Source organism: Manihot esculenta, chromosome 14, assembly GCF_001659605.2.
Source record: "Manihot esculenta cultivar AM560-2 chromosome 14, M.esculenta_v8, whole genome shotgun sequence".
In the NCBI taxonomy this organism is placed as follows: Eukaryota; Viridiplantae; Streptophyta; class Magnoliopsida; order Malpighiales; family Euphorbiaceae; genus Manihot; species Manihot esculenta.
This window is the reverse complement of record NC_035174.2, coordinates 7,835,028-7,858,837: the sequence shown is the minus strand read 5'-3', so window position 1 is coordinate 7,858,837 and position 23,810 is coordinate 7,835,028. Positions and strand designations below refer to the sequence as shown.

At 32.3% G+C, this 23,810-nt stretch overlaps 3 protein-coding genes, 1 long non-coding RNA gene and 2 other non-coding genes across 7 annotated transcripts; 5 read left to right on the top strand and 1 right to left on the bottom strand.

Moving 5' to 3' along the window:
• Nucleotides 1–2,908: 2,908 nt before the first annotated feature.
• On the top strand, nucleotides 2,909–5,433 carry LOC110599775 (S-adenosylmethionine decarboxylase proenzyme). The gene is made up of 3 exons (XM_021736345.2): nucleotides 2,909–3,067; nucleotides 3,563–3,715; nucleotides 3,816–5,433. The coding sequence occupies exon 3, from the start codon at nucleotides 4,097–4,099 to the stop codon at nucleotides 5,180–5,182; it is 1,086 nt and encodes a 361-aa protein (XP_021592037.1). The 5' UTR covers nucleotides 2,909–3,067; nucleotides 3,563–3,715; nucleotides 3,816–4,096; the 3' UTR covers nucleotides 5,183–5,433.
• A 334-nt stretch (nucleotides 5,434–5,767) lies between these two features.
• On the top strand, nucleotides 5,768–5,839 carry TRNAH-GUG. The gene has a single exon. It is a non-coding gene; the product is annotated as a tRNA-His (tRNA).
• Nucleotides 5,840–6,628: 789 nt separating this feature from the next.
• Nucleotides 6,629–7,159, top strand: LOC110600444. Its single transcript, XR_002485697.2, has 2 exons — nucleotides 6,629–6,869; nucleotides 6,994–7,159. It is a non-coding gene; the product is annotated as an uncharacterized LOC110600444 (long non-coding RNA).
• Nucleotides 7,160–14,109: 6,950 nt separating this feature from the next.
• On the top strand, nucleotides 14,110–17,834 carry LOC110600328 (protein NSP-INTERACTING KINASE 2). Of its 2 annotated transcripts, none has more exons than XM_021737163.2 (11): nucleotides 14,110–14,666; nucleotides 14,760–14,889; nucleotides 15,000–15,071; nucleotides 15,149–15,292; nucleotides 15,382–15,453; nucleotides 15,547–15,606; nucleotides 15,731–15,822; nucleotides 16,073–16,228; nucleotides 16,318–16,659; nucleotides 16,756–17,135; nucleotides 17,215–17,834. In XM_021737163.2, exons 1-11 carry the CDS (start codon nucleotides 14,564–14,566, stop codon nucleotides 17,533–17,535), a joined length of 1,872 nt encoding a protein of 623 aa, XP_021592855.1. In that variant the 5' UTR covers nucleotides 14,110–14,563; the 3' UTR covers nucleotides 17,536–17,834. The 2 variants fall into 2 exon arrangements, with proteins under 2 accessions (XP_021592855.1, XP_043806313.1); XM_043950378.1 differs by having other exon boundaries at nucleotides 14,760–14,917.
• A 981-nt stretch (nucleotides 17,835–18,815) lies between these two features.
• LOC110630854 (F-box/FBD/LRR-repeat protein At1g13570) lies at nucleotides 18,816–20,998 on the bottom strand. The gene is made up of 3 exons (XM_021778480.2): nucleotides 19,731–20,998; nucleotides 19,421–19,579; nucleotides 18,816–19,287 (listed from the first exon to the last, which is right to left on the bottom strand). The coding sequence occupies exons 1-3, from the start codon at nucleotides 20,541–20,543 to the stop codon at nucleotides 18,994–18,996; spliced, it is 1,266 nt and encodes a 421-aa protein (XP_021634172.1). The 5' UTR covers nucleotides 20,544–20,998; the 3' UTR covers nucleotides 18,816–18,993.
• A 2,338-nt stretch (nucleotides 20,999–23,336) lies between these two features.
• On the top strand, nucleotides 23,337–23,455 carry LOC122721830. The gene has a single exon (XR_006348615.1). It is a non-coding gene; the product is annotated as a U5 spliceosomal RNA (small nuclear RNA).
• Nucleotides 23,456–23,810: the final 355 nt, after the last annotated feature.

The window sequence follows — 23,810 nt, the reverse complement described above, 5'->3', positions numbered from 1 at the left end:
CCCTATAAAGATCCATAATCCTATCAAAAGCCCAAGCTCATTTCCAATCATGAATCCTATCAACAGAATTCATGGATTGACCAGATACATAAATAAAATTTCCATTTCTTAGCAATTCTTCTCAGGATAAATCTTGGTATACAATAAAAGAAAACAAAATTTCAAGAATGTAGATCTCAGGCCAATGAAACAGGAATCTAGGGAGTAACATTAGATCTGATTTGCTCCTCTGCATAGATTTAAAACACCACTAAACTTAAGTCTATTGATTTATTAGAATCATGTTAGAAAAATACTTATATACTAATCGACAGATTTAAAATACAATCAAGTGATGGAGCTAATTTATTTATTTTTTAGGTTCATTATGAATTGAATATACTTGAGAACTGTCCATGGTGTTAACCAAATGTAACCATTATTAGACTTCTTCATGGGTCACTTTTGCTGTTGCTCTTGTGGGCCTACGGATTTGGAGATGGGAGTATTGCGTGTTGAGCTTCAGGGCCGTAGCATCAATACAATTTGAACCCCTTCAAGTCAGTAGTGTTTTCTAAAAAGAGAATAGAATTATTAAGAGAGTCATATGAGATGAGACCAATTATCCTGTCATTTTTGGCAAGAAAAGAACCACAATGGATGTGATTTGCAAGTGGCTAGACATGCCAAAGCACTTGAAAGCCACAAGTCTGTGAGAGAATAAAGGCTTCAATTAAAAAATCCCAATAATAATATTGAAAAGGACATTCATGAATTGATTTGTAACCAATGAAGCCCTCCCCTTCACATTAGGCCTCTAACTAGCCAATTCTCGTTCAGAATCTTATCTTATCACAATAAAGCAGTGCCCACACAAATCTACATTGTGGCCCTTTCTGACATAGGATCGCTCTTTTTTCTATTTATTTCTTTCGTATTACTCCACCATGAAATCCCCTTTTGGCCAACGCTTGAATTGTCGCAATTATCCTTTCTTTTTATTTTTCTTTGATGATTTTCGTCGAACATGTGGGGAGCACGGAAACTATTTTTTTGACTGTATGCTCATTTATCTGAGTTCTTAGCGAGAAGTAGCAATGCGTATCAATATATATCTATATTTTCATATCAGTCGATCTGGTATAGAAGTGTGATTTTCACAAATTAACAGAAAAAAAAAAACTCAATTGGGAAATACATAGACTTTTTTTTTTGAAAAACGATACTTTATCCCTTTCATTGTATTGGTTTATTTTTATTTTTTAACATAACTTAAAAAAACATAATTAATATAATTAAAAATAATTCATATTATTTTATTAAAATTTAAATAACATAAGATATTAAAATCTTACTTTAGGGAATTTAATTAATAAGTTAAATCTTATATGAAATTGTGGCTAATTACTAATAATTAAATATTATATTGATATATGTGTATAATTAATTAAAGAATCATAAAGAATGTATGAACTAAATTTAAAATTTTAATTTAATAGTTGCAAATATCATTTTTATATGAGTTAAAGCTCTCCATATCATAGCATTATTTAATTATTTTTAAAATTAATAAATTTTATTTCTTAATAAATATTATAAAGGAGTGAACTAAGAATTTAATAAATAAAATATATTCTAATAAAGAGAAATAACTTATATTCATGGAGAATGAAAAAAAAAAAACTAAATATATATTCCTACTGCATGTCGCTGGGAAAATAGAAAAAGGGCAAAAGTTATTGTTTCATCGCAGTTTTTTATTATTAAAATTGGACAAAATTAATATCTACATTATTTAATTTTAAATTTAATATACATGAAAATATAATATATGCTACAAATTTATATAAAAATATATTTTATAATTGTTAACTTGGACTTAAATGTAGGTATTTAATTTAATTATCATTCATTCATTTTTGAGTTTATACTGATTATCTAAATTTAAATGAGTTTAGTTGTATATTGATATTTAATTTTATTGACATTTAATAGTGTTTTTTATGGTAAGAAAATTTTAATAGTGTTTTAGTAATACTCATTTCACCCACTTCTATGCTTTTCAGATTCCATTACAGTTTGATTATGAATTCTGTGGAAAATAATTTAAATGAATTTTTTAAAATTATTTAAAAAATTTAAATTTTAAAATTATTATTTTTATTTTAAACAATAAATTTATTAAAAAAATTTAAAATTTTTTATTTTAAATGGAGGGTAAGAAATATATGAAAATTTGGCTGAATTTTTTGTAATTAAAATTTTTTTAAAAATCACGCCTTTTATTTTAAATTAAAATTAAAATAAAATTATTATTTAATTTTATAATATAAAAAATCCATTGATTTTTAAATTTAAAAAATACATTAAAAAATATCTCTGATATTTTAAAAATTAATTTTTAATTTTTAAAAATATATTAAAATATCACTAATATTTTAAAAATTCTATTAATTAGTTTATTTATTAATTTTAAAGGTTAAATATTATAAAAAATTTAAAATATTTTTAATTTGAAGTTAATAATTAGTAAATTTTAAAAAAATATGAGATATCAATTAATGAGTTTTTTAAAATTATAATATTAAATAGTAAAATATTTTTTTAAATAGAAATAATAAAATATTTAATAATAAAATTAATAAAAGAAATAATTTAAAAATATTAAAAATATTTAAATATATTTTTTAAAATTAAAAAATTAATTAATAAATTTAAATGTTAATTTTTTTAAATTAAAATCAAACTGGAAATTAGATTAAATGGATTTGATTTTTCATTTCAACGGGTTGTCAGCCATAGGGATACCAATTTGGCAAGGTCATTTTAGCCAAACAAACCGTGAAATGCTGAAACTTCCGCCAAGCGTGTGAAGGGCAAGAGTGGCATAAAATTTTGGGCACCTATCTATTTATAATGCATGAAAGCAGGCCCTCTTCCTCACAAGAGCAATTTCGTAGCCTCGATTAAGAGAAAAGCCAAAGAGAGGGAGCACGCGACCTCATAATTCACCGATCAATTTTTAGGGTTTCGTTTCTCTCTCTCTCATCATTGCTTAATCAAAACCTCATTTTTCTCTTCGTATCTGGTGAGTGTTACTAATCTTGAAATCTCCGTTAATTTCTTGCACTATTATATTTATATTTTTAACTTTTTTATTTCGAGTATTTTTTGTAAGATTATCGTAAATGGTTGCCTTTGTTCTGGAATTATATGTAAGTTTGTAATTTTGATTAGAATTTATAGGATCTGCGGTATCTGTTTCATTATTGGATTTGGTTCTGGTTATTTCTGCTTGATCTCGATTCGGATTCGTATGCTACAAAGCGCTTTGTATGTAATCAATATTGTATTCTTTACGAGATATCGTCCTTGTTTTTTTGTTTTTGCATCCGGCAGAGTATGGCTTTGTGAATCTTGTTGTTTTCAAAATTTCTCTCATAAAGATTTTTTGTTTTCTAAATTTCTTTGGATATGTGCTAGTTGATGTCGTTCTCATGGCAGTTTTTTATTTTTATTTCTTTTGCATTACGATTTTCTTTTATTTTGATGATGTTGCCAACCAACTGTTTTGTGTTTACAGCTTACAGGACTGGATGATCTAATGGAGTCGAAAGGTGGGAAGAAATCTAGTAGTAGTAAATCCTTATTCTACGAAGCTCCCCTTGGTTACAGCATTGAAGACATTCGACCCAACGGAGGCATCAAGAAGTTCAGATCTGCTGCTTACTCCAACGTAAATATTTCTGTTGTTTTAAACTTGTTTATGATGGTTTTGATTGTGGGTTCTTATCAGAAGAACTATATCTTACTTGGCCATTTTTTCCTCTGTGCAGTGCGCTCGCAAGCCATCCTGATATCCTCAAGTAGGCTGCCTCACCACATAAAGTGGTTTACAAAATATAATAATTGCTACAGTATTAGCTGCTTCTTCAACCGATCTCTTCCTCTTCCTCTCCCTCTCCTCTCTCTCTCTGCGACTTTGATTTCCTAACAACTGCAACATCTTCAATTGCTATTGCTGAAACCCATTTTTCTTGCAAGTTGCAACTGTCACTGCATTCGACTGTGGTCTAGTTTGGGTCTTTGAAGCATTTTGTCACTGTTATAATTTCTGATGGTCAATATGGCCATGGCTGTTTCTGCAATTGGTTTTGAAGGTTACGAGAAGAGGCTAGAAATAACATTTTTTGAGCCTGCCATATTTGTTGATCCTGAAGGGAAGGGCTTTCGAACTCTTTCTAAGGCTCAATTGGATGAGATTCTTGGACCAGCTGAGTGCACTATTGTTGATTCACTATCAAATGATCATGTCGACTCTTATGTCCTTTCTGAGTCTAGCCTCTTTGTGTATCCTTACAAGATCATCATCAAAACCTGTGGGACTACAAAACTGCTTCTTTCAATACCACCCGTCTTGAAGTTGGCTCATGCCCTTTCTCTTGACGTAAAATCTGTGAGGTATACTCGTGGGAGCTTTATTTTCCCTGGAGCTCAGTCATATCCTCATCGCAGTTTCTCTGAAGAAGTTTGTACCTTAGATAGTTATTTTGGGAAGCTTGGTACTGAAAGTAAGGCTTATATCCTGGGTGGGGATGACAGCCCACATAAATGGCATATTTACTCTGCATCTGCAGATTCTGCAATCTCTTGTGACCATGTTTACACTGTGGAGATGTGCATGACTAGTTTGGACCGAGAAAAGGCTTCTATTTTTTTCAAATCCCAATCAGCTTCTGCATCTACTATGACCATTGATTCTGGCATAAGAAAGATTCTACCAGACTCTGACATATGTGATTTTGATTTTGATCCATGTGGTTATTCAATGAATGCTATTGAAGGAGCTGCTATTTCTACAATCCATATTACACCAGAAGAAGGTTTCAGCTATGCGAGCTTTGAAACAGTAGGATATGATCTAGAAGAAATGAGCCTAAACCACTTGGTTGACAGGGTGTTGGTTTGCTTCCAGCCGAGTCAGTTCTCAATTGCTGTACATGGCGGTGTTGCAGGTGAGCAACTAGTGCGGACTTGTTCACTGAATGTTAAGGGATACTGCTGCGGAGAGAGGAGCCTTGAAGAGCTGGGAAAGGGTGGTTCCATTGTCTACCAGACGTTCGTCAGTACTGGGGACACTGGTTCGCCTAGGTCTACTCTGAAATGCTGTTGGAAAGAGGAAGAAGAGGAAGATGAGGATTAGTTTCAATGGTCTTATATCTTTAATGTTTTGTGTGTCTGTTTAAATAAAATAAATGCTTTCAGGCTCTGCCTTGCCTGATGAAGCAATGTTAGTAGTATTACTCTTATAATTTGATTTCAACTGCAGTACCAGTGGTGGTGGTTCTCAAGGTCTTAAAACGAGAGAGCAGCAGAACTTTAAATGTTTAGCCTTGTATGCAGACTTGTTATAGTGAATGCTATCTCTTTATATATATGTTGGTATTGCGGCAACTCTTTTTTTTATTTTATTGTATCATTTGAATTCCTGCTATCAATTCTATGCTATGCTTGTATGGCATTCATCTAGGTTTTTCCATTGTTGGATTGCTGTTGCCAGGCTCCTCCAAGGACTTAGAAGTTCAAGCAGCCATGAATTATTGTTGAGAGTAAACATTTGTAAGCCCCATCACCTGTGTAGATTTGAAGTTCTGACAGTGGTCTTGTCTGGGTAAACCAAGTGATATGTAATCTGCTTTTGGAGAAAGTGCAACTTAAACGTGAGCTATGGGAAATAAGTTCGTGTTTTCTTGTTAATATGAAAGAAACATGTTAAATAAATCACCCAGTGGCTGTAGTTTAGTGGTTAGAATTCTACGTTGTGGCCGTAGAGACCTGGGCTCGAATCCCAGCAGCCACAAATTATTTTGAGTTTTTTGTATGATGTGATTCGCATTTATCTCTGCCAAACTTCTGGTCTGGCTCCCCTTCGCACTAATTCTTGAAAAAATTATTTTTCCCCTTGGCAATTTCGAGAATCAAGATCTCCTTTCCTTTGAATTTTCAGGCAAGCTTTAATTAAGTCATTATATATTAATTTTTTAATTATGAAAAAGTCATTATATGATAAATTTTTTAATTTTTTTTATATTTAAATTTAAATCTGTTCAATTTTGATTTAAAAAATTGAATAATGATTTTTCTTATTCAATGATAATAGAAAGTATTATTTATATATTCCATAAAATTTTTCTAACTTAAAGAAAAGTCCTCAAAATCTCGCCATCATTTACCCCTATTTCTAATACCTTCAACCAACAACTCATTATATAATCAATGTTAGCCACAATCCCCAGAGAAAAGTGATTCTCTAACACTTTTTATTTATTGATTGAATTTATAATAAATAGTAATTAATTATAAAAAAACACTTCAATCAATACAATGAAGAAGTGTTATGATTAGTAATTGTAATGTAGCAGTTCCCTTTTATATATACACATATATGTATATATAATTATAGTAATTTGAATTTAAATTTTTTATTTTTTTATTTTCTAATTTTTATTTATATATTTTTTAATTATTTTAAAATTATTATTAATTTTTTAAATTATAGTAATAATATAAATTAACTATTATAATTTATTTTATTTTATTTTATTTTTAAAAAATTTTTAAAAATATTTTTTAGTATTCAATAAATATATAATTGAACGTTAATTATAAAAAATTGTATTTTTAAAAAAAAGGAGACATGATAAAGATTAGGGGTGATTGGAGTAATATTTACATTATTTGAAAAAGCGGATAAAAAGTCAAAAGCCTCTGGAACCAGCGGGAGGAGCCCAGAGGGAGGAGAGAGATGGGAAGTGATGGCGAGGCAGAGAAACCGAACATCAAACGGAAGAAGAAAACTATAGCTTGTTCTTAATGTATTCTTTGACGAAGTGGGGTTCTTCAAATTTTCTGCTTTTCAAGAAATTCCACTAATTAATAGTTCTGTTGTGTTGAGAAGTTCAATTCTGGGTGCTTCTTTTAAGCACGGTTTTCATTTTTTCTTGTTTTTTGTAGCATCTGAATCTAAATGCTTAAAGAGAGGAGTGAAGGACGTGGTCAAGAGCATTCTGCTGAGGCCACAAAGGGTTTATCTTTGATTTCCCACTATCTTGCTAAAATGCTATTGAGAAAACGTTTGTATGGTTCTTAATCCTGATATTTTGCCAAAATCTGTTAAGCATCCTCTTAGCGTTTCTCATGGTTTTTCTATTGCTATTTTTCTTAAAGGAAAGGGTTCTTGGAACACAATTGATCATTTAACCAGAGAAAATCTAGTCTAATTGAAGTGTTAACCCGAGGATTATGCAATATTTACTAACATACCAGATGGTTCATCAGGACACTGTTCGCCTCAACACTGGAGTTCCAATTCCATGATTCTCCCTGGTCTACATAATCCAATATCTAGTTAGAATATGTTTCTACTTAATGCATTTTCCTTTAACCTTAGATCAATGATTGGAAGAGTATTGCTGGTCACTTAAAACTTTCAGCTTTCAATGTATTGTAAACAAGGGATAATTTACAAGAACTGCATTTCTTTCTAACTCTCACTGGCTAATGATTCTTTTGATGTGCATAAGGACCGGTCTTTCTTTTTTAATCAAGCCAGGCTACATATTATCATCTAGTCTTGTATCTTTAGGAAAATGGTGACATGCTTCAGATAGATATGTCTGGAGTTGCATACATAACTGTATGAAAGATACTTGATTCTAAAGTATCAGAATGTGTCTTGTTTAGAAGGCATCCATATCTTTGAGCTAAGTGAAATGCATTGTGGTGTTTAAAAAATGATTCTTTACATTATCTTGACAATTCAACATTTTGGTGAACAGCAGCTACAAGTGTGTCTTTTGCTTTACCTGCAAGAATGATTAATCTTTGTTAATTTCCTGTCTTCTTATTTTTTTAGCTTTTATTTGGTTAGAAAACGTGACAAAAAGTTGTTTGAAGTTGCTAGGCTCAGAAACATTGGACTTCTTGGTACAGGTTATGCATAATAGCAGGAAACATTTTGCCAATCATTGCCATAACTCATGTTCCAATCTTATATGAAGAGGCTAACATTCCATATATCTCTGTTTCATCAAAAGAAGTAAGTTTGAAGCTTAACTAGGATTCACATATATCTTCCTACCTTGAGGTCATTTGAAGTCTAATTGGGTTATATGTTTCTTCTTGTAAAATTTTTGCCTCCATTAAATCCATCATGTGATTTTCTTTCCATTTTTCTGTCGTGCATCCTATTTCTTGGGATGCCAAGTTGAGTTTATATTTTTATCTGTATGTGAAGTTTACTTCTTTTATTGGCTTGAGATAAGATGCAAATTCTGGTTTGATTAAATTATGCTGTTTGGACTTTGGACACACAAATCTTACGTGTAGAATCATTTGGTTCAATTGTATAAACGGATTGCAGTGTGGTACAACCTACTGACTGACACAACTTGTCATGCCATTTGAAGCATGACCTTTTATAAGTTGTCCACTTGATTGGTTTTTTATGTCAAAAATGTAGTGCTAAGCAATCCAACCAAGCTAGATCTTCTTATATTCCTTTTCATTTTCAGTTATGTTAACTCGAACAAAATGCTTGTTCAACTTTCAAGTTAAGAAAAAAAAACATTCCAATGATAGTGAAGTTTTTTCTAATTTTTTTTCAAATTCTGACTTCCCTAACAGGTATATATACAAGTATAGCATGTTCATTTACTAATTTCAATCACTTTTAAGCTCATCGTAAAATCAGTTCTGACTTCTATCATGTTTTTAGTCATCCTATCAGAAAACTTATGGTGGCTTTTGCTAGTTTCTTGATTTCAATTATTGTAAAGATTAGCACCTCTAGCACTCTTCCACATTTTCTTTTTTCATTAATTATACCATAGTTATTCTATATTTAATGAAGCCAGGAGGAAGAAGAAAGATTGAGGCCTGCGGTGCTTTGTTCTATTTTTGACAAGGCTTACCAATGGGGAAAAGGACTGGGAGAAGGGGGGGGGGGGGGGAGGGTTGAAGAAAGACTGAGAGAAGATTGTGCAACATTCCACTTGTCTAAAAGACAAGTTTTGCCATGGTGCTTTTCTTTTCACTAACTAATGCTAATTTGTTCTGCTGTTAGCATTGTGATTATTCACTTGCCTTTGGAGTAGGAAAGCAATTCAACTGCCCACCTACCTTTTGTGTTGTGTATACTGGGTCAGTATGATAATGAAGCCTGTGAATCTAGATTCAAGGATCTAAACACCCCCCAAAAAACCTTCTAAGTGCATCCAAATGGTTATGGGCTTGCTTGGGGCTTCACAAACCCCTCAAAGTTGCCAGGGGAATATCAATCGCATTTTTCTTGGAAAACAGGAAGACAAAAATATGAAAAGGAGTTATTCGGAATAATTAGGCATAGTCATTTTGCATTTTACATGTTAGGCCTATTGCCTTGTGATGTATGCAAAGGCATATTGCCACCCTTTTGCTAAAGTAGTGATTTAACTTAAAAAGACTTTTAGTGGGAAATCTTTGTTTTTATATAATCTTTTCTTGCTTTAAGTCAGTGATCACTTTATTTTTGGTTGTTTTTGTTTTGTCTTAGCATTGTTGCTTCCACTTCCTTTTTCCTTTTTCTTTTTCTTTTTCTTGTTTCTCTAATGCATCTAAAAGATGTTAAATCACATCACTGTGAGTATAAGGATTCGCAACAAGACAGATTTGAACTGTGATCTTCATCATTTTGTGAAAAACACTACCTTAAACATGTAACTTAGAAGCTATTAAAATTAACCGAATCGAGCCGAATTTTGATAAAATCAAGCTCAATTAGAAAATAAATTTAAAAGTTCGAGTTCGAATTTAACTCGAATTTTATTTATTTCATAAAATAAATATTAAACTCGAATTCGGTTCAAACTCGATTTGTAATAAACTCGTTTATTACATTAACGAGTCAATTCAAATTCTATTAAAAAAACTCGAATTTAAATTTATTTAATCTAGAATTTGAGTTCGATTATATTATAAACAAACTCAATATAATTTAAATTTATTTAAATTATAAATAAATTTAAATTATAAGATTATTAAGAAATTTCTAAATTAAATTTTTTTATTTAATTAAAATCTTTTGAATCCAAAACTAATGAATAAAAATATATAAGGGTTGTCCTTTACTGAGAAGTTACGATTTTCCGTATCCTTTCAATGTTCGACGTGGGATTAGTGGTAGTAAACAAGTTTGTTCGCAAGCCTATTCACGAATCAGCTCGCGAGGTTAAACGAGTCGAATACTGCTAAGCTCAAGTTCGGCTCGTTAATTAAACGAGTCTAAAAAGTGAGCTTGAGCTCGGCTCGTTTTAGAAAACGAGCCGAACCCTATCGAGTTTTTATCGATTCGAGTATCGAATAGCTTAGAAACAGTTTGATTCATTTACACCCGTAGCTAAAGATACTTAAAAAGCTTATATTACTGGTAGATACTGTTCTTTTAGCGACTGACTTCTTTTTTTTAGAGTAATTGGCTCCAACTGAAACTTGAACTCCAGATCTTATAGTCTTGCAGATGACTCCAGTCTTCTTTCACAGCATATGGTTATACTTGAGTTCATACACATCTAATTACATAGATTTTACTCATCTAGCTTTCTCTACTCGGTGATTGCTATGATTTTAACAACAGTGAAAACACAGCCAATGAGAGGGAAACAGAGCAAATGAACAGAGGATGCAGGTGCGTTGTCTCTTTTTCTCTCTTTTATTGGCTGGGTGTAAGGAGCTGAGAGAGAATGTAAAAGCTCACGTATGCACTACTACTAAAGGAAATAAAAAGTATGGGTTTACAAGTGAGGTATCCCAAGCTTTCAAAGAGCCAACTTTTGACATAGAATTGATTCCCTTTGTAAAAAGAAGTAGCTAGCCTTACTAAACTCTGAATTCTCTTCTCATCTTGATGAGGCTATTGGTACTGTGACAATATAATATTTTCTGATTAAACGTACAGAGTCGGTACCTAGATTCTGTTACTAGACTAGCTGGGTGCCTAAGCTAAGTTCAGCTTCACAATGGTTTTCTAGAAATGAATGGTGGTGCAATCTTGACTCTCTTTAATAAAAGATTTCCTGAAAATTCATATTCCTAATAATAATTCCCTCATTAATCAAGAATAAGTTGGGATTGGATATAAACAACAGATGAAGAAAGCATTTATTGCATAGTTTGTCTACGGATATGAATTGTCACAAAAGCAAAGATATTGAAGTGTACAAGTCCATGTAGTAGTTCTATGATATAGAATGCATACATATATAGAAAGACAGAGTAGGTTGATTTCATGACTGACTTCTTTATAGTATTATTTGGCACAAATCCATAGTGGGTGATGGAAGAAATTCTGAGAGATTGCTTTGGTGGGGTTAGAGAATGCCAACTATTTTGGAGGCTTTATAATGTCTTCTTTACAGTTTTGAAGGGACAAAAGACAGAACCAATATCATGTGAATTTGTACAATTTTTGTTCTAAACACTAGTGCCTTCTTGGCTTCTCTTCTCTTCTCTTCTCTTCTCTTCTCTTCTCTTCATTTAAACAACCCAAGTGGTAAGAAAAAAGAAAACAATTATCACCTACTCATTTGATTTGAGGGTATCTTCTTATTTCTCTTTTACAACCCCACTTGTTTTGACTTGAAAGCTCTTGCTTCCCCCAATTTTCTCTTTAGTGATTTTGGCTGTGTAAAATCAAGAACAAAGGAAGAGTTAAAGAGGATGTTAATGGAGCCGAATAAAGAATTGATGGGTTGATTGGAAAAGACATGGTATCTTTGTTAAAATTTCTTAGGAGAAAACTACTATATTATAAGTTAAAAAAAAAAAAAAAAAAAAATCAGAGAGATTGGTGCTGCTGTTTTAAGCGGGTGAATTTGGGACCCACATTTCCTCATCCTAAAACCTGCCTGTCCTGACAGGTTGCACTTTCATCTTAGTGGCTAAAGCGTTTTTAATGCATTCTAAAGGTGGTACATACAGCTAACGGCTATCTTTCTTTTTGATAGCTTAAGTGATATTTAATTTAAAATTAATTTTAATTCATTATAAATTAATTAACATTTAAAACTATGTTCAAATATTAAAATTACAAATCTGTCCAAGTTACAGAAATTGAAAAATTATGATTTTTTTAACCACTAAGTCAAAAAAATAAAGCAAATTTTTTTAGTTTTGTATATCCCTTCCTCAGTGAAAAATTTTAATTCACCACATTGTGTAGAATAATTTACGCACTTAGTTAATTAAAAAATAATAAATTAAATTTTATATGGAGCGTTACAAATTATCATTAAAATTTTAACGTTACAGTTTTTATAGCAATGTAATGATGAGTTTTAATTTTATCATTAAATATTTTATTAATGAATTTTATTTTATCTCTATTAAAAATTTAATTTCTCATAATAAATATTCATTTTTTATTTTTTTAAAAGAGAGAAATTATACCTCTTCTAAAAACCAATCTAAACAATGAGAAGAAAATTGAATTTCTATTTTTTTTTCTTTTCTCTTTATTTGTCCTCCTTAATTTCTCTTCACCTATTCGATTAAAGATCCAAACAAATAGCGCTTGATAGAGACAGTTACTTCAACCGTTTCTCCCAACTGGGAAGATCTTGTTCTAGCTACTGCTAGCTCCCAGCTTCATTTCCCACGGTTTATATTGGGACTTGGTAGCCATGACATGGGAACTAAAGGCTATTTTAATTTGAATTGAGACACCCATTTTTAATTTGTATTTGAAGCAAATGTCTCTTTCAAAACCTGAATTGCACTTGAAGCTAATGTCTTTGTCAACTGCTAACCCTTATCTTCATTTAACTTTATGTCTGATCTTTGCTGCTAATAATAATAATAATAATATAATACTTCTGTCTTATAACTTTTATTTTATTTCTATTTATAATTGATCATTTCAAAATTATTATTTATTTTTTTTATATTGTAATAACATATAAATTTATTATTATAATTTTATTTAATTATTTTATTTTTAAATTTTTTTAATATTTAATAAAATTTAATATTTTTAAATTAAATATAATAATTTAATTCAAATTGATCTAAATAAATTTTATACCCACTTTTCATTTAATTTAAAATGATTAATTTAAATTATTTAATAATTTTATATTTAATTATTTTATATAATTTTAATTTTTTATTTTATCAATATATCTATAAATATAATTAAAAAATTATTTTTATATAAAAAATAAAATAAATAAAAATTATGAAACAGCCATGATCATTCGCATGTGGCAATCAAGAAAATTGGTCCAAAGAATTTGTTTGAGTTTTGAACGTAAAGTCAACGGGGGCGCTGTGGGGGCTGCATTGCACGTGCACCCATGCACTATAATTACTAATTAGTATGTGCTTACTGCTTGCATTACTGTATGTATGGGACCAAAACTTATCCTCTGCATGCAAGCCCATCGCATATATTCTTTATCAGACGGCCAAAAACGAAGGCAGACATACATATCATACTAGGACCCACAAATGTAATAAGTAGACCCACATGTATGGACAGATAGAGAGAGAAGCTCAGGCAGCTTTTGCTTTTTAAAGGTGGCTGCTGTGGAAGAGCTATAGGGACATTTTGTTGACTGTGGAGACATAGTAAGCGTATTAGAATCAGTAAAGCAACCAGCTGGGGTAATATAGAAATCATAAAGCAAAACTAAAAAAAGAAAAAGAAAGAGAAAAAGCAAATTTGAAACAATGCACAGAAGAAAAATCTCATGAGGAGCCATTGCATCATCACCGATCTCCAAGTTCAGTCCCTCGAGATTCTCACCATTAATGGAACTTTTCTAGAATTTAGAACGAAAAGATTAAAAAGAAAACAATTTAAAGAAAATGGCATTCTCAGAGGAATGTTGGATTCCCAGAGTCCACAGTAGAAGCTTAGCAACCCAAAGCAAATCTCAAACACTTGTCTTCTCTCTTTTATCTGTGTGAGTGACAGCAACAAACTGCCTGACCCACATTGTGATGTTGATTAAATCTCCTTGATTATAATATTTTACAATGGTTAACAGTTAATATTGCACTTGGTTTTCACATTTTATATAACCAGGGAATATAATAGAGGAATTCCCTTATAATTATTTTCTCTAAAAAATTGCATGATTGAAGGAATTTTGCTTTTCTCAATCATCTTTTATATTATCAAGATTTGGTTAGATTGGGCTCATAGCTTTTACATTTTATTTCCTCATGCTTTGCTGAACCAGTGGCAGGCATGTTGCTTGTCTTTAGTCTTATACCGCCAAAACCTTCTGGTTTTTTTGGCTCTTGGATTCTGACACAAGGTGCGAGTGAGTGAGTGCAGTTGTTGGAAAGAATAAGGTTAAGTGTATGTGAGGTTCACACATGAGAAAACAACACAAGAACCAAACCAAGAATTTTTCTTTTTGGGTTCAATCTTATCTAACTTTCAGATCATTCCTAACTCCCATCTACCCTTTACTAGCCACTTTCAGATTATAATCAGTAGCTATTTTTGGGAATTGGGTGTTTGATTTGTGCCTTGGATTCAATGGAGGCAAGAGCAAGTATTGTCTTCTTTTGTTCTGTGGTCTTGTCTTGCTTATGGACTTCTGTATTTGGATTGCTATCTGACAAAGGTGTCAACTACGAAGGTAAATGAGTTTTAGCTTACATTCTGGGAGAATAGGTGTCTTCTGTCCTTGAAGTTTTTTTTAATTTTACAATTTCTTATAACTTCTTTTCAGTGGAAGCTTTGATGGGCATAAGGAGTTCACTGAATGATCCTCATAATGTTCTTAACTGGGATGCAACTGCTGTGGATCCTTGCAGCTGGACTATGATCACTTGTTCTCCTGATGGTCTGGTTATCGGCCTGTAAGAAGTTATATATATATATATGTATGCAACTGAAAAGAAGACATTTCATTTGATAAAATCTCATTTAATGAAGCATATCTGAATTAGTTAAAATGGTTTTCTTGCAGAGGAGCTCCTAGCCAAAGTTTATCTGGAACTCTTTCACCAAGCATAGGAAACTTGACAAATCTCCAGCTTGTGTGAGTATGAAAATTGTTCATGTAGGAAGCTTTTTTTTTATTCTGGTCTTATTAAACAAGAAAAACGAATTTTGTAGGCTTCTGCAGAATAACAACATAACAGGAAACTTACCCTCTGAGCTTGGGAGGCTTTCAAAGCTCAAAACACTTGATCTTTCTAATAACTTCTTCAGTGGTCAAATTCCCCGTACTCTATCCAATCTAAAAAACCTCCAATACTTGTAAGTATACCTTCTTTTTCCCTCATTATCCCTTAAAATTTTCAAATTCAAGATGTAGTTTTATTTTGAATCTTGTTTTTTCGAGTCAGGAGGCTAAACAATAACAGTCTCTATGGACCAATTCCTTCCTCTTTGGCCAACATGACACAACTTTCCTTCCTGTAAGTCTTTTTAAACCTTACCATTCAGTATTAAGCATAATTTTCCCTGACAAAAATTGTTAAGATCTAATTGGGTTTTGTTTAATTTCCCAGGGACTTGTCTTACAATAATCTGAGTGCTCCTGTTCCTAGTTTTCATGCTAAAACCTCCAAGTAAGTCTATCCTGAAAATTTCCAGTTTCCTCCACCTCTCCTTCCAGATCAAAAGAGGAAGTTGAAGTAATATATAATCTTTTATCCATTATTTGTTTATTTACTTGTGTGTGGACTAGCACAGCATTGTAGGAAATCCTCTGATATGTGGAACTGCAAAAGACTGTCCTGGATCCATACTCACTCCACAATCTATGTTCTTGAATAATTCACAAAGTAATCAAAGTTCCCTCCTTGCAAGCTATTTTACTTGGAAGTTTAAATTTTTTTTTTTTCTGATCTAAAGCTGCTCTACATGCCATTCTTTAAGTTCTTTTTTTTTTTTTCATATATAATCCTTGTAGATTATGCTTTTCAGATGGTAAAACTTTCTTTGGCAATTTTCAAATTTCAAATGTTACTAGTCCATATTATTCTTCTCTAGATTTTTGCTTCTATCTTGACATGTTTTGCTTTGCTTCCTAAGACTCTCAACCTTCTGGTTCTGGAAGTGGGAAGGGCCACAAAGTTGCTTTGGCCTTTGGTTCAAGCTTAGGCTGTGTCTGCCTGTTGATTCTTGGATTCGGTTTTCTTCTGTGGTGGAGGCGAAGACACCACCAGCAAATATTTTTTGATGTTAATGGTTAGTAAGTCAATAAAGCATTAGCAGCATCAAATAGTTGTTAGAACAAATCACATTCTCATGAATACATTCTCTTCCAAACATTTCAGAGCAACGTCACGAAGAACTCAACCTTGGAAACCTGAAGAGATTTCAATTCAAAGAACTTCAGGTAGCTACAAACAACTTCAGCAGGAAGAACCTGATTGGAGAAGGTGGTTTTGGAAATGTTTACAAAGGGTATCTCCAAGATGGAACAGTTGTAGCTGTTAAAAGACTCAAAGATGGAAATGCCATTGCTGGTGAGATCCAATTTCAAAGAGAAGTAGAGATGATCAGCCTAGCAGTGCATCGAAATCTGCTTCGGCTGTTTGGATTTTGCATGACAGCAACTGAAAGGCTGTTGATTTACCCTTACATGTCCAATGGAAGCGTCGCTACTCGTTTAAAGGGTAAGGCATCCATTGCTATAGATCCTCCTATACATCTCCGTAACATTCGGCTAAAACTAGCCTAAATAACTTTTGTATATATTATTTCTCTTGCAGCCAAGCCAACCTTGGACTGGGGCACAAGGAAAAGGATTGCCTTAGGAGCTGCAAGAGGTTTATTATACTTGCATGAGCAGTGTGATCCCAAGATAATTCACAGGGATGTTAAGGCTGCAAATATATTGCTTGATGACTACTGTGAAGCTGTTGTAGGAGATTTTGGATTGGCAAAGCTATTAGATCATCGAGACTCACATGTGACCACAACTGTGAGAGGTACAATGGGCCACATAGCCCCCGAGTATCTCTCAACAGGTCAATCATCTGAGAAAACAGATGTTTTTGGGTTTGGAATTCTTTTACTTGAATTAATTTCCGGCTTAAGAGCTGGGGAATTTGGGAAGTCTGCAAATCGAAAAGGAGCTATACTTGACTGGGTAAGCTAAGAATTTTTTTTCTGGTTCACAAAATTATATTACCATGTTCCATAGCTGAATTTAATGATGGCAATTGCAGGTGAAGAAGATTCATCAGGAAAACAAGCTTGAGTTATTAGTTGACAAGGATCTGAAGAACAACTATGATCGAATTGAGCTGGAAGAAATGATCCGGGTGGCTCTGCTATGTGTCCAATATCTTCCAAGTCACAGACCTAAAATGTCAGAAGTGGTGCGGATGCTAGAAGGAGATGGGCTTGCAGAGAAATGGGAAGCATCTCAGAGAGCTGAATCAACCAAATCAAGAGCCAATGAGTTCTCATCATCAGAGCGCTACTCTGATCTTACCGATGACTCTTCATTGCTCGTCCAAGCAATGGAACTCTCTGGACCCAGGTGACAATATTTCTCATAAGGATGGGAAATCATTTGACTTAGTTTGAAATGAACAATAAAAAATAAAAATTCTAAGACAGAATCCGTAGGAAAACAAACTTCTTGTATATCAGCAAACATATTGGAGTCTAAAGCTTTGTGAAAACTTTTCTTACTGTACAGAATCGGTATTTAAAATGATATATAATTGAGTGATACATGTCTTCTTTTCGTTGTTTTTGAGTGAAGATACTTGGGAGATTTTCAGCTGGGGTTGCTTGTAATAATTTTCTTTTAATAAAAAATTTGTTTCTTTCTTCTGAACTCCATCCTGTCTCACCTTCTGAAAAGAAATAAAGGACATTACTATAAGCAGTCTGATGGTTGTCCTCCTGAAACCTACTCATCATGTTTTGTGTACGTATGGGCGTATAAAGCAAGAATTGATGCTTTCACGGAGATGAGAAAGGATTATAAGTTAAGATAAAAAGAGAGAGAATTGTAAGTGAGTAACACTGTCCCAACCTGGAACTCAACACATCAGCCTAGGAATTAAGACAGGGTTCAGGTTACCAAATTGGTGTCGTTTCCACTGTCCACTTGACCTGAAATTTCATAGTAAATTGGCCTTGTTTGGTCACAGATAAATATATTAAGGAAGTGCAAAAAGAACTCTTCTTTTAGTTTGCATTATAAATCCAATTTACCGAAAAGTTGAACATTTTACTTCCTTTACAATGACAAGTTGCACTTTCATCAATTTATTTTTATTTTATTGAAATTAAAATTATTTTATAGACATAATTATCATTTATAATTTAAAAAATAAAGTTATTTCTTGAGAAATTAATTTATAAAGCTAAAATATTTATATCATATATCCCAAAAAAGTAAATTATCTGGAAATGTATTTGCCGGAAAATATACTTCCTAAAAGATAGAGCACTTTGAATAAAACAAAGACCTAAGATGAACAAAATAAGGCCTAAGATGTGGCATGGCAAAGTTACATAGCATCAATTGATTTGACACTGAAATTGAGAGATATACTTGATAGCAAATCTCTGTCCAGCTTTGGCTCGCGGTAATGTTGCAGTAGCTCGCTATGTATTCAGAGTTTTTATTATTGTAGTATGCACGAAACATTTCATTAAGCATTTATTAAATAAGCTTTAAAAAGAAAAACTATTCAGAAACATGAAAGAGAGGGAGGGGGAAGAATGAATGAGAAAGCTTTATTATCTTCGTTCTCTTGAACTATAATATTAAAATTTCCAAGAACTAAATGCATTCGATGACAATGTATGGCTAAAGGATGAATATCTGATTTATTTGTGTGTCCATAATCAGTAGCGTTATTAGTGTTCTTCTCATTCCATAATCATCTTATAGCAAAAAGAATGCAACTGGAAGCATATATCCAAAACAAAGAATAAAGGAACAACAATGGGAGAGGAGTAACTTTGCAAGGCATACACAATTCTTAATCTCTGATAAATAAAATTTCTGCTTGAGCAGATGCCCGACGAAACCTCAACAATTCAATCAGCATACTCAGTCTTCCATCAATGACATATACACAAGGTGCAATAGTCATCATCTCCAGCACAGGTGAATTTGCAAGCAAAAATTTGATGAATTCCATCTCATGCGGCACGCCAGACATATCTGTCATCTTTACAATTTTAAGTTTTTCAAAGGTACAACCTTTGGGGCACTCTTTGATCCAAAAATCCAAATCAGGTGCTTCCATAGCAACCAATGTATTTGAGGAGCCCTACATGGCAATCAAGGATGAAAAAGGGTTTGCAGTAATCTCTAATAAACAACATATGATACAGTGAATAAGAAAGCTAACAGCTTCACCAAAAACCACAAAACAACACGTAAACATGCCCAAGAAAACTGACCGAAATCTGAAGTTCCTTCAAGTTGGGAGAGTTTGTGATCAGGCGAAGAACAACAAGTATCTCTTTCATATCTTCAAAACTAACTTGATATAATTCGACCGTTTTCAGGTAGCTATAAGTAATTGGAAATCTTCCTGGATAATCACCTATACTCAAATACTTCAAACCACAAAGAACAAAGATTAAGTTAAAAGAAAAGGTTTAAAGGCCATATACAATTGAGATTCTTCCTAGTTCATCAGTTAAAACCTTAGCACACAGAAAAACTACAACTTCATGAACCAAACATGAAAACAAGTTGTTACCTAACCTTCGTGAAATAGATATGCCCGATGAGGCTCTCGAGGCGAGGCACACCACCAAGAAACTTGATAAAATTGCAACTTGAACTTTGCTCCAAGTGTTCAGCAATGTCATCAGTAAGGTACATAGCAACTGACATGGCAACTAAAAGTGGCGTGCTTTCAAGACAAATATCCTTAATTTCGCCCTCCAAACACAAGTACTTTAGATTCGGAGCACGAATGTTTAGAACTAAACTATCAAAATAAGACAATGAAAGAATCTCAAGAAGAGGACAACCAGAAATAAGACTCTCAATAGCCTCAGCAGCAATCAAAACTTGACAAAGACTGAGACTCTTCAAACATGGGAATCCCTTAAAACCAGGAGGCGGATCAAATTCACAACGAGTTAACTCCAAACGGGTCAACTTCTTACAATTGAAAAGACATGAAGGCACCCTAAACCACTCCCCTTCTCCTAATTCAAGAACCAATTCTTTAATATCAGACCGCGAAAGGAAAAGTATCCACTGATCAATATCCGGGCAACACTGCAAATACGAAGTGGAAAGCTGGAACTTGTGAATGGGTCCTTGGTGAAGAAAGAGTGCCCGAGTGATAAATTTGATTAGGTTGTTCTCAATAAGCCCTTTATCATTACACATTGCAACACATGTGTCATCGAAAACAAGATGAGTAAGGGTAGCCCATCGGTACCTCCATTTAGTGGACAGGATGCTTGTTCTCACAGCATCTCTTATGGGTAATAGAGTGAGAATGATTTCTACAATGCTTTGAGGCAGATCACTAATCAAATCAAGAGTCTCAACATCGCCCATTACTACTCTTTTTTTTTTGTCTCTCTCTCTCTGTCTGATGAAAATTTCTGCTCTCCTTATATTTTCCCCCAATTTTCACGGTAACCAAGAAGAAACGCTCAAAGAGAGCTTAGTATAGTTGTGAAATTTCACAGCTGGATCATGTTAGACACAATGAAATTGAGAAATTTGAGTTGAGATATTCGAATTTATCCTCTGATAATGAAATTGAAACTGCACAGAGAAATTTGAGCGAGCGGCAAAGGTGCAAAAAAGATTCGAAAAATGGCTAGAATTAGAGGAACTATACCTAGAAGAAGATGAGGATTGAAGAAAGAATGGGCGGAAATCGTAGGAGTCGGGCGTGGTCTTCGCCTCCTCGTTCGGTGGACAGTCCTTTTTAAGTTTCATCAGACTACAATTTTCCTTCTCCTTCTCTTTTGCAGATTGAGATTGCAGTGATGACTGGACTCAGTCCTAAAACGTCGTGCAGTTTGTCCTAGTACGATTGCGATGTCGTTTTACTTCGATGAAGGCCAATGGAACTTGCAAGTATGTCGTTTTAGTAAATGGCACAATTAAACAGTTTTAGAGGTAATTAAAAACCCAATATCGGGATGTCAACTTGTCCAATTGGCGCTAATTCAGTCAATTTTCTCCAATTTTGAATCTCCCCACTTTAAATATCTATAACCTGATAATAATTTATTTTTATTAAAAAATAATTTATTTAAAATATATAAATATTATAATGTTAATAAAAAATAAATTACTAAAATTATATTTAAAAATTATCTTTCTAGTATATAATTTATTTTTAATAAATAATTTTACATTTATATTTATATATTAAAAATTTAAAAAAAAATTTCTCTATCGGCAAAATTCATTCCGCCCATGTTGAATGTCTAGGGACAGATATGAGAGAATTAGATGGAACATTGATGCTTTGCTAAGCATTTTTGAGGATGATAAGTTTATAATATTTTGCAAATTCCTCTTTGGCATTTTGAAAAGAATGTAGGCTATACAGTCCACTCAAATGTGAGACGCCTAGGAATTCTAGTGGCGCAACTGGTTTAAGGCTTAATTTATTGAAGAATTTTTCAAGCTTTTTAAGAAAGTTTGGTCAATGCACCTCCCACCAAAACTCTCTATGTAGGAAAAGCTTCCTCTCAGTGCTTTAGTGCATTCTTGCATTTCCTCTGTTTCTAACATGTGTCAAAACTAATTGAAACGCTTTGCCATCTCTTCTTTAATTGTCTGTGTATTAAAACAGTTTGGTTTTCAATATCCTTCGGCTTAAGATCAGAACTCATTAGAGGCACGACCATGAAGGAGAGTTGGAAAAATCTCATTGCAACAATATCGCCTTTGAATAACAGTGAGACTCTTAAGCAACACCTTACCTTCATCCTTTGGAGCATCCGAAAAGGGAGAAATAATTTTGTTTTCAATGCCACGACCCATTGAGCTTAGCCCATGCCACAACCCAACAGGTCGAATGGCTTTGACTAGGCTTAGTAAGCCATGTTCACTTCATGGCTTAATTAAGCCCAACACATAGCTCCCTTCTTATCTTTCAAGATCACAAATGGCAAAAGTAATTTGCTATCTGTCACACATTATTGCCATGTGGGGAATCAAATTGCAAAATGGCCAATATAAATAATCCAGTTGTAATCATAATAGTTATGAATTTTGCTAAATTTTGTACGTGATGTGTGCATAGATTTGTATATGATATATTTCTTTAACGTGGAGGGCGAAGCGCAAAAATAATAAAACTGCAATGCGTTTTTCTATGAATTGAATTTTTTGTTGAGTATGTTTTTTACGTTCAGTAATTTTAACTTATATAATTACTATATCACCACCTTATCCAATCAATGAACTGAATTTTTATGGTCATCTATTTTAACTTAAATAATAATTACATCACCACCTTGATTCAATTAATTGAGTTATAGCCATATTATTAATGATGAGTTAATAGAATTTGATTGAGAGATATTTATATAATGAACGAGATATGTTATATCAAAAAGGTAAAAAGAAAAATTAAAATTTAAAATCTCAATTTTTATTTTAATCTCATAGAATTGAAAGTATCTGTGCATATAAAAAATATTATTATTCAAATTTAAAATACAATAACTAAATAATTAAATTTTTTAAAAAGTATATATATATATATATTATTTATGAGAATTTTAAATGGAAGGACTTTAAAATGTCAAAATATAAAATTTAAATTATTTATTTTTTTAAAGAAAAAGAAGCATATATATTAATTTTGATATAACTCTAACTTATTTTTATTAATTACATTATTTTATTTTTTTGAGGAAACATTACTTTGTCTGTTATATATATTGTTTCAAATTATTATCTAGTACTAGGACTATAATGTTATTAATTGACCTTATTTACATATTCCTTCCGTAATGAATATATTTATATTTATATTTATTTTTCATTCGTTTTAAATTGTAGACACTTTTCCTTTTATTATACCAATTTATTAATTAAATTTATAATATATTTATATTTAATATACATTAAAAATAAAATTTATTATTCTCAAAAAATAAAATTTACAATATATTTAGACTTTGTTTGATATACGTTTACAGAATAGAGTTTTTAGAAAGCAACTTCCATAATTAATCACTGTGAATCCACGTTCAGAAATAAAGCTTATTCTTGAATAGTTTTGTTCGGTATTTTAAAGTTCCACATCGAGAGTACAACCAATTAGCGAGTCAGCAAAGCCACATAAAATCATAAGCAAACGAAGATGAAAAAGCACGCAGCCGCGCGGTGAGCACAAAGCGAACTATTCTTTCGCCTTTTACTAAAGAATACCGTGTGCTAGCCGCAGATAGCGGCATACGCCAATTTTTGGAGGGTTCTCTTCATTTGGATGAGGGCCCACGCCAATTCTAGTTCAAATATTTCACAGGAAGTTTATTTTTAGGAACTCTTTTTCTTCTTGGCCAAGCTTACAGTGATTTCTAGAGCTGTAGAGCTCTTGGATGTATAGAGATCTTTAGAATCCATAAATATACTGAAGTGTCATGGGACACGCCAATTTTTGAGCATTGCACTAATACCGTAAAATAAATTTATTTTCTTGAAACATTTTTTATATAAAAATTATTTAGTGAAACAAATGAAATCTAAGTCTTAAAATTTAAAATCACATATGATTTTTCCTCGGCTCTCATTTTCTATAAAAGTTTATAATCTTTTTTACATTTATACTCATTATTTAATTTATAATTT

Bases quoted from the DNA above. Each gene is read 5' to 3' on its own strand.
- LOC110599775 (XM_021736345.2), top strand. From the start codon at position 4,097: ATGGTCAATATGGCCATGGCTGTTTCTGCAATTGGTTTTGAAGGTTAC.
- LOC110600328 (XM_021737163.2), top strand. From the start codon at position 14,564: ATGGAGGCAAGAGCAAGTATTGTCTTCTTTTGTTCTGTGGTCTTGTCT. The intron at 15,607-15,730 runs GTAAGTCTATCC...GGACTAGCACAG, and splicing joins TTTCATGCTAAAACCTCCAA to CATTGTAGGAAATCCTCTGA. The intron at 16,660-16,755 runs GTAAGGCATCCA...TTTCTCTTGCAG, and splicing joins CGTCGCTACTCGTTTAAAGG to CCAAGCCAACCTTGGACTGG.
- LOC110630854 (XM_021778480.2), bottom strand. From the start codon at position 20,543: ATGGGCGATGTTGAGACTCTTGATTTGATTAGTGATCTGCCTCAAAGC. The intron at 19,580-19,730 runs GTTAGGTAACAA...TGTGGTTTGAAG, and splicing joins GGCATATCTATTTCACGAAG to TATTTGAGTATAGGTGATTA. The intron at 19,288-19,420 runs GTCAGTTTTCTT...ATTGCCATGTAG, and splicing joins TGAAGGAACTTCAGATTTCG to GGCTCCTCAAATACATTGGT.